The following is a 9,589-nucleotide window of genomic DNA, read 5'->3' on the forward strand; positions in this document are numbered from 1 at the left end:
TGTCCCGGCCCGGCCCGGCCACCCCTTTGTGTGCGCGTGTCCCCCCGCCGTCCCGCGCGCTCCCGGGCTCGGGCCCTGTCGCTCCGCCTCTGTGCCCCTCTCAGGCCTGTAGGACTCAGGCCCTGTGTCTGCCTCTGCTGCATTCTCTGCCCCGCCGCCGGCCCTGTTTCTGCACATCTGTCCCTTTCTCTGTCCCAATTCCTTTGTCTCTGGTCCTGCCCCTTTGCCCACCTCGTGCTTCTCTTTGTTTCTACCTACTTCTCTCTGCTTGGCCTTCTGTCCATATCTTTGTTCCAAAATCAGCAAACAAGGCGGCCAGGGTGGCGCCCACCTGTCATCCCAGCACTGGGAGGCTGAGGCAGGAGGATGGCAAGTTTGAAGCCAGCCTGGGCTACCTAGTGAGTTCAAGGCCAGCCTGAACTACATAGTGAGATCCTGGCTGACTCACCACGTGCAGATCAAGCCCTGCAGTTTCAAAACATACCTGTCTTTGCTTAATCCAAGATTTACCCCCCAAAACATTTTTTTTTAATGATACCGCCATCACTTTGGAGCAACATTCTTTCATACCCTGCAAGGCAGACTCCGGAATGCTTTCCCTTGAAGTCTTCTGCCTGCTGCCCACATACCTGTCTCTACTGTGCCCCAGGGAAGCCAGCGCCTGGCCCTAGCAGTCATCTCTGGAGCAACTCAGCCAAGACCGGGAAGACGTCTGGACAGACTTTACCCAAGACCCGGATCCCTGCCAGAGGGGAGGTGAAAAATAGCTCCTGGCAGCCAGGCCCTGATGTTCTCTATGAAATCTAAACAATGGTCCCAGAATATAAACAGTGATCAGACGAGGCCATGCCGTGACCACATCTGAAGCAAGATACACACAAGGACAGGCTGTAGCCACAAAAAGGAGTGTACACCCCTCTCCTGCCAGTGTCAACTCCGATTTCCAGTCCTGCTACCTGCAACTACCTCCCCTAAATATCCAGAGCAATCTGCAAAATGAGGTCATTCTACACCAGGATGGACAGTGAGTCAGAGAGATGGCTCTGGCTGTACTGGTTGAGCTCCCAGATACAGCCATGCCTGAAGCCAGAGGCCCTTGTCGTTTCTACTTCTAGGAGCCAGCCAACTTCTGAGCGTTTGAACTCTGTTTAGTGGATTTCTGTCCCTTGCATCCGTGATGTTCTTGACTAATTTAGAAATCACTACCTGGAAAGGGAGGGGTACTAAGGAAAATAACTGTTTTTTTTTTTTTTTTTTTTTTTTTTTTTTTTGTTTTTTTTTTTTTTTTTTTGTACTAGGAATCAAACTCAGGACCTTGCGCTTGCCAGGCAGGCACTTATGCCACTGAGCTATATCCCTGGCCCAGGAAAATAACTTAAAATGTGGAACTGGCTAAGCCAAGGGGAGGTTGAGAGGTAGGACTATCACATGCATGGGCTGGAGAGCCAGTAAGGATTCCTCGGGTTGTGCAGTACACAAGTTGTCCGGATGTATGAGATGCGACCAAAAAATACGGCAGCTACTGAGATTTTTAAAAGCTTATTATGATGAAAGACGTATTGCCACGGATCCCCATTCAGAAGCCCCCCTTTCGGTTCAGCACACTTTTCCCCTCACTCTTGCCCCTTTCCAAAGCAGCTCTGGACCTCCCCTTTTATGCGAGTCTTTAGTTGTGCCGCTGCGGCCGCCTACATGTCCTGGATCAAGTCTGGGTCCTTTTGACCTCGGGGAAGAGCCGGAAGCCATGGCAGATGGGTGTCCTGCGCACGAGGGTGCTTGCTCGTGTTTTTGGATGCGCTCAGCAGCGGCATTCGCTCTACATTTTAATCACACCTTGCAAAGGCACTCACAGAAAAGGACTCCAGAGCTGCTTCAGAACTCAGCAAGAGTGGTGGGACAAGCGTGTCTGAAGTAAGGGGAGCGTTTGGAGGGTCTTGTCTTTGCCTCTGATAATATTTTTAAAAAATTAAACATTCACGCTACAGTTTGATCACACCTCACGTATGACGTCCTTTTGGGAGAGCACGCCTCCGGTTGCCAGAAATCTCCACTTTGTGGAAGGCAAAAAGCTGATTAAATTGTTGCCTCTCTTATCTTGGAACCCTGACCCTGTGTCTCTTGAGGCTGCGGCTTGAGGGGCTCTGAGGAAGGACACCAGGGTGTTGGAATATGTGGGGACATTCACGCAGCCTTCATCAGGGCTGATAGACACAAGTTTCTTGCATGTGTTACTTAGGACAGTGAAGACTGCTAGGTTTGGTGGTGCAGGCCCGTAATCCCAGCATTATGGGAGACCCAGCAGGAGGAGCACATGTTCCAGCCCAACCTGGGCAATTTAGCAGTTTAGTGAGATACCGTCGTTAAAAAAATAAAAATAAAAAAGGCTGGTGGTGTAACGCAGTGTGAGACTTACTCTATTTTGTGAAATTGGTAGAACTGGATACTCTGCCCCAAACTCCAAAAGAAATTAGCAGGAAATAATGAGGTGGGAGATAAAACTGGGGTTACCAGAGAAGTAGGGGAGACTGGAGGTCCTAGGCTACTCTCCAACGCTGAATAGCCCCTTTGCCACAAAAGGCAAAACTCCACCGCTTGTAGCACTGCACCCCTATAATCCCAGCTATTCACGTTCAAGGGCAGCCGGGTAATTTAGCAATACCTAATGTTAAAACAAAAAGTAAGAAGGGGTGGGGATGTAGCAAAGGTGTAGCTCTTGCTCAGCATGAGTGAGGCCCCGTGTTTCATCCCCAGTGCTGCAAAAATAGGAAATAACAATTAGCCAAGCTCCAGTTTATAACTTGAGGCAAGATAGGTGCTCTGGGAAAACATAGGTCTGTTGCTAGGAGACAGGGTCGCGAGCAAGACTGGAAACCTGACCCAAAGATCCAAAGGGGTTTAGGGGACCAGATAGCCCTAAGAGGGCCAGCCAATCATAGCAGTCCATTCCTGTGGACATGGTGATTGGCTCATGGCTGTGCATGAGACTCAAATGGGCCAATCAGCGTGCTCCTTAAGTTACCTTCTGAGGAATGCGTGGGAGAAGAGACCCCCTTCCTTGCAGGCTTTGACAGTAGGGATTGGGGTTGCCAGCATTTCCCTTTATCCCCCTCTGTCATCACTTGGAAGGAAGCGAGACTGAGAGATGTTGAGGGAGACCAAGTCCCTGCGTGTGTGTGTGTGTGTGTGTGTGTGTGTGTGTGTGTGTGTGTGTGTGTGTTTTACTGGGGATTGAATCCAGGGCCTTGGCACTGAGATACGTACCCAGCCCTTTAAGATTTTTTTTTTTTTATTTTGAGACAGGGTCTTCCTGAGTCACTACATTCCCCAGGCTGGGTTTAAACTTGTGATCCTCCTGTCTCAGCCTCCCAGAATGCTAGGATTACAGGCATAGGCCACCACTTTTGGTTTTTTAAGTTTGTTTTGTTTTTGAGATAGCATCCTGATGAGAGACCAGGATGCCTAATGTTAGATTCAGTTCTGGATTTTGTTTTGTTTGTGGTGTGTGTGTGTGTGTGTGTGTGTGTGTGTGTGTGTGTGTTTATGCCAAGGAGAGAACCCAGGGCCCCCCTGCTAGGCAGATGCTCTACTGCCGTGTTAGCTTTCCATCACTGTGACAAAATACCTGAGAAAAACAATGTAAAAGCAGCAAGGTTTATGTTGTGGTTTCAGAGGTCCCGGTCAGTAGTCTGCTTGTTGCACTGCTTTGGGCCTGAAGTGCACTAGCACAGCGTGTGTGTGTGGGGGGAAGCCTGCTCACTCATGGCCCCCAGGAAGCACAGAGAGGAAGAAAACAGAGAGGAAAGAACCAGGACCAAGACATTCCCCAAAGTTACACCCCCATGACCCACTTCCCGGAAGTAGGAACCCTGCCTAAATTTCCATCACCTCCTAATACAGCCATTGAATTATAAATCCAAGCCAGGCAGGGTGCTGCACGCCTGTCATCCCAGCACTTGAGAGGCTGAGGCAGGAGGATCACTCTAAGTTCGAGGTCATCTTGGACTACATAGTGAGTTCCAAACCAGCCTGAAGGACATAGCAAGACCCCATCTCAAAAAACAAAAAAAAAAGAGGCAGCCCCAGCGTGTGACCCTGGCGCGGGCATGGCCTGGTGTGGGCGTGGCCTGGTGTGGGTGTGGCCTGGTGTGGGTGTGGCCTGGAAGGGTAGATAGAGCTTCCTTTGAGCTCCGCTTCCTGTCTGCCATGAGGTGAGCCGTTTCCTCTGCCAGGCCCCTCTGCCATGCCCTTTCTTCTTTGGGGCTGGCTGACTCTTAAGTAAAATCAGACACATGTGCAAATATTGTGTTGGTTCTCTGGTGTGAGAAACTGAAAGTGTAAATAAGGACCAAAGTGTATAATAGATATTGTGAAATAGGAAGAAAATATTCAAATGAGGAGAGGAATGGAGCAGAATAGGGAAGGAAAGAAGGGACAAGTTAAAAAAGGAGAAAAGAAGGAAAAAAATGGAAACAAAGGTTTCGTAAATGGGGAGGGAAGGAGGGGTTGATGTGAGGGGCGGGGAATGGGGAAAAAAGTTATATCATGTACGAGTACAAATTCTCTATGATGAATGTGATATTGTATGTCTCTAAAATGTATCAATAAAATCCGATTAGAAAAAAATTGTGCTGCTATAACCATGGGTATACATACATCACTGTAGTATGATCACTTTAACTCAGGAAGATGTCTAGAAGGAGGACAGCTAGGTCAAATGGAATTTCCAGTTTTATTTTTCTGAAGAATGTCCATACAGATTTCCGTAGTGGTTGTACCGCTTTATACCCCCACAACAATGCAGAAGGGTCCACCCGCCATCGCCCGCAAGCCTCACCTCTGACTTCCTGATGACAGCCATCGTTTCTGCAGATGGACTCTCAGTGCTGTTCTCCTTTGCATTTCTCTGACGGTCAGCGAAGCTGGGCATTTTTCATGCATTCTTGGCCACCTGTGCTTATTCTGAGAAGCGTCTCTTCGTTTCAGTGGATGGGCTGACATTCAACTCAGAAGGTGAATCTGATCCAGAGAACTGGCGCCAAGGTGGAGCCTCCCGGCCCTCTCCAGGCTTCCCTTTGCTGCCTCCTTCCCCACAGCCCCAGGAATCTGCATCCTCGAGCCCCACCCCAATGCCTGGGCCCCACCCCAAACCCTCCGCGTCATTCAGGGCACCCCAGGGTCTATGCAAGTGCTCAGGTGTGCCGGGTTTTCTCAAAGGAGGACATGAGCCATCCTTGCCTGAGCCCCTTCTGCTGCCCCCTCCCCAGAGCGCCACACACCAGCAAGCCCAGCTACTCGGGAGGCTGAGGCAGGAAGACCCAAATTCGAGGCCAGCCTGGGCAACTTAGCCAGACACTGTTTCCAAATACAAACTAAACAGGGCTGGAAATGTAGCTCAGTGTTAAGAGTGCCCGGGATTCGCACCTACACAGAAAAAACGTGGACTGGGGGCGGGGGGTTTAGCTCAGCGGCACAGCGCCTGCCTGGCAAGCGCAAGGTCGTGAGTTTGATTCCTGGTACCGGAAAAAAAAAAAAAAAAAAGTGGACTGATGGAGAGGGCAGGATGAAGGCAAGTGACATTTATTGCTGGCTGGGGCAAGGGTACATTGGGAGCTGCGGGGCCTGGGGGTCTACCACCGCTCTCGGGCAGCCCCGCTGGCGAGGCGTGCCCAGCGGCACGTAGCTCTCCTGGGCGTTGCTTATTCTCAGTACTGCGGGGCCCTGGTACTTGCAGGGAAACGCTTCCTTGTAGTGGGTGGAGAAGAAACGCTGCCGCCCCAGCGGGAACTCCACGTGGCTGTACTTGCACTGCGGGGTCAGGTGACGGTCGCCGGGGCACCCACCCTGTCCACCCTCTGGCCCCTGGCCACCCTGGGAACACCAAAGGGTGGGGAGGGCTCGGGCGCATGGCTCGTGATTGGACCCCGGAGGAGGGCAAAAGGGGCCCTGGCGGGGCCGACCCCAGGGCTAAAAGAGACTGCAGAGAGAAACAAGAGGTGCGGTGAACCCCGGGATCTGCAGACAGTTGTGAGCGGACCCTGACGTGACCCTGAGGCCAAGGTGGCAGAGGACAGAGGGCGGGGTGGGGCCAGAGGGTGTGGCCGGCATGGTGGACGTCCCCTTCCTGCGCGCTCACCCTTCGCAGCAGCTCCTCAGTGACCTGCGCTTTTGCTGTTCCGTGCGGCTTCAGCATCCTCCGGTTTGTTGTTGAAAATTCCAGTTCTGCAGATTTAGGTGGGGGCACCGGGGTGAGGGGCAGAGGGACTGAGGGTTCCGGGAATAGTTCAGGAGCAAAGGCTCATAGTGATCTGGAACGCTGGGTTAGAAGAGGAGTAGGAGCCGGGCATGGTAGCACGGGCCTGTAATCCCAGTGCTCTGGGAGGCTGAGGCAGGAGGACTTCAACTGAGCCCAGCCTGGGCAATTCAGTAACTTAGTAAGACCTTGTCTCAAAATAAAATATTTTTTAAAAGGGCCGGGGCTATAAGTCAGGATGAAGGCCCTGGGTTCGATTCCCCAATTCCTTCCCTAAAAGAAGGATTGAGGTTGGGTGGGGGTGGGGTCAGACCAGATGACTGGGAAAAGGGCTAGGTAGGACCGACAGGTGGTCAGAGGCGGAGCTAGAACCTGACAGGAGGAGGGGCTACTGTTGGGCGGGGCAACCAGGGAAGGGGCGGGGCCATACCAGGGGCGGTTCTGTAGCAGGGTGTGGGGTAGGGCTAAGACCTCGGAGGGGCGGGGCTTAGCACTAGGGGCGGGGCCTCTTAGGAGGGGCGGGCCGGCTCACCGCCCCCGCCCTGCCGCAGGTCGCTCCGCAACAAGTGGAGGTTGGGTGCCTTCTGTGGTTGCCCCCTGTCTGGGGCACAGTAGGCCGAGCGCGTGGTGGTTCGGAAGAAGTGTCCAAGCAGCTTTGGCTCTCCCATGGTCACGTGATCTTGTAATTTCTCATGGGCCACGTTGCGGCTGGGTGGCTCGGTCACAGGCGGTGGCTGTGGGACCACAAAAAATCTAGGGAACTGCTGAGTCCAGGGGGTCCCGAAGCCCACGGGGAGGAAGGTAGTGGGTGCTGTGTGGCCTGAGACAACGCCCTCCCCCTCTCTGGGCTCCATGATGCTGTTGGGAATGGACACTGATATCTCATTGAAATTAGACAGGGAGGTTTTTATTTTATTTACAGGGGATTGAACCCAGAGCCTTAGCAATGAGGCTCATCTCCAGCCATGTTTATTTTTTATTGTGGGACACAGTGCTGGGATTGCAGATGTGCACCACCCTCCCTGGCTGGGCTCTTATTTTGTGCTGCTGGGGATGGAACCCAGGGCCTCGTATATGCTAGGAAAGTACACGACACTGAGCGAGATCTCCAGGTCTTTTTGTTCCCGAGTCAGGGTCTTGCGAAGGTGCTCACGCTGAACTCCAACTTTGGACCCTCCTGCCTCAGCCTCCAGAGTAGCTAGCATTACAGGGATGCACCACCCCACCGGGATGTGGTGATTTGCAAGTAACTTACCCAAGATCGCTCGAACAAATCTAAGCAATGCTTACACATATCAAGCTCATTCCTACCCCAGGGCCTTTGCACACAATTTACTCTGTCTTTGAAGCGCTTTTCTCCACTGACTCCCCTTTCTCCCCCTATCCACTGACCTGGCTGTAGAAATCCTGCGTGGAGGTCACAAAGCTTCCGGGGCCGGGACAGCTGTTTCCTCCCAGGATGTGCGATTTTGGAGTCTGATCATGGTGCAGGAGGAAAGGCTCTGCTGGGCCAGGGTAGGGGCTGAGCGGCTTGGGAAAGCCGCGGAGAGAGGGAGCGGGGCAGAGGCGGCAGGCGGCGCTCACCTGGCTCCCGCGCATAGAAGTGCTGGGTCACCGTGGTCCTGTCGTGGAAGAGGCCATCTCCGGGCAGAACGCTCACACAGTGTATGCGGGCTGCCGCCTGGGCTTTGTCGTACCTGCAGGTGAGAGAAGGAGGGGTCTGCGGGACTCCTTGCGATTCCTAGCAAAGAGGGGGAGCACCACTGCAAGAGCCAGGGGACGTGAACAATGAGTGACTTGGCACAATACACAGACTTCAAAGCCCTACGGGGCCCCCTCGGCTACGCTCAGTACCAGCCGTCCCTTCCCGGCGAGGGATGCAGGGGTCCCTCTCACCTGTCTGGGGGGAGCCCTTGGGGTGTGTGGGCCTGTTTCAGCTCTGAGCACACTGAGCTGTAGCCAATTTTGGAATCTCCCAGGTGCACGGAAGAGGCTGCCTGTGGGCAGAGAGGGGTGAGAAGGCCAAGACCACCCAGCCCCCACAGCTGCCCTCCCCATCGGCCCCAATCCTGCCTCAGCTTACCCTCTTACACATCAAGGCAGGAAGGCCTGGCAGGGCCTGGAACTGGCTCTTGTAGGAGGTCTCTTTCTGCTCCTTGTAGTCCCAACTGAGGGTATTGGAGGCTTCTGAGGAAGGGCAAGGAGAGAGAGAATAAGATCCACTCCCTGCAACCACTGGCCCCCTAGGATTCAGTCCTTTCCTGGGAAGCCGTGCGGGGTGACACACCCCTGTAATCCCAGAACTTGGGAGGCTGAGGCAGGAGGATCGTTGGAAGTTCAAGACCAGCCTGGGCTACAAAGTGAGCTCAAGGCCAGCCTGAACTGCGGAGCGAGACCCTGTCTCAAAACAAACAAGCAAAGTGGGCCTTGTACTCACTTCACAGCCTCCCCAAAGCTCAGAGAGGTTAAGCAACTTGCTGGAATTCACAGAAATCTTGAGCCAGAGCTAAGAGTCTAGCCAAAGCTTGCCAATCTCTGAGCCCCTCTTGGAGGAGTCGGGCTTGAGATATCCACTTGCAAGGGCCCTGGAGCCACACGTTTGGGAAATCAGGGTCGAGGTGGCTCTTCTTTGTCCAGCACCCACTGCCTGCCGGGCTCACTGTGCACACTGAAACCCTTTCACTTCACCAGCCGCTGTGAGGTCGGGCCCTGGAGCAATACGCATTTCGTAGCTGAGCAGACGGAGGCTTGGAGAGTCTCACGTGCACACACACAGCGTCGAAGGTGTGAGGGCTGGGGGTGGCTGTGGGGAACTGAGACTGTCTAAACTCAAACCCGCACTCACAACTGCTCCCCATTACGCCGCGCCCTGGAGAGATTCGGGAGGATATCCCCACTCCATGGCTGTGGAAACTGAGGCCTAAAGGAGGTCCTGGGGTGGTGTTGGAGCTGGAGTATTACTGACATTTGGGGCTGGCTAGTTTTTCCGTGGGACGGCTGCCCTGTGGGTGGTGGGATGTTTAGCCCTCTACCTGCAAATAGCACTCTCACCCGTAGCGGTGACAATCAAGAATGTTTGCAGATGTTCCCTGGAATTGGGGGAAGTTGCAAAATCCTCGCCCCTCTTTGTACACAGGACGCAGAGGCGCGCGCTCACCCAGATGGCAGCTGCGAGCGCGGGGCTGCGGGCACGCGTCGTGGGGCGGAAACAACGTGCGGTACGTGGTGAGGGGCATGCGCAGTTTGTCCCTGTCGCCGGGCGGCACCGAGTCGAGGTCGAAGATGAGGCGCGCGCCGCCGACCCGCTCCCCGGCGCGCGCCCGCACCTCGGGCCAGCCG

General features: G+C 53.9%; 1 protein-coding gene across 1 annotated transcript in view; it reads right to left on the reverse strand.

Annotated features, from left to right (window-relative positions):
• Window positions 1–5,561: 5,561 nt before the first annotated feature.
• The window catches only part of LOC102016531 (chromosome unknown open reading frame, human C19orf45), a gene marked incomplete in the record, with an annotated part of 6,064 nt that continues 2,036 nt past the window's right edge, over window positions 5,562–9,589 (reverse strand). Inside the window, 8 exon segments of the mRNA XM_013509149.1 lie at window positions 5,562–5,805; window positions 6,134–6,219; window positions 6,783–6,984; window positions 7,643–7,752; window positions 7,835–7,947; window positions 8,147–8,247; window positions 8,334–8,437; window positions 9,408–9,589. Of these exon segments, the coding sequence (XP_013364603.1) occupies window positions 5,578–5,805; window positions 6,134–6,219; window positions 6,783–6,984; window positions 7,643–7,752; window positions 7,835–7,947; window positions 8,147–8,247; window positions 8,334–8,437; window positions 9,408–9,589 (1,126 nt within the window).

This window comes from Chinchilla lanigera, unplaced genomic scaffold (assembly GCF_000276665.1).
Source record: "Chinchilla lanigera isolate Chin_1 unplaced genomic scaffold, ChiLan1.0 scaffold00162, whole genome shotgun sequence".
In the NCBI taxonomy this organism is placed as follows: Eukaryota; Metazoa; Chordata; class Mammalia; order Rodentia; family Chinchillidae; genus Chinchilla; species Chinchilla lanigera.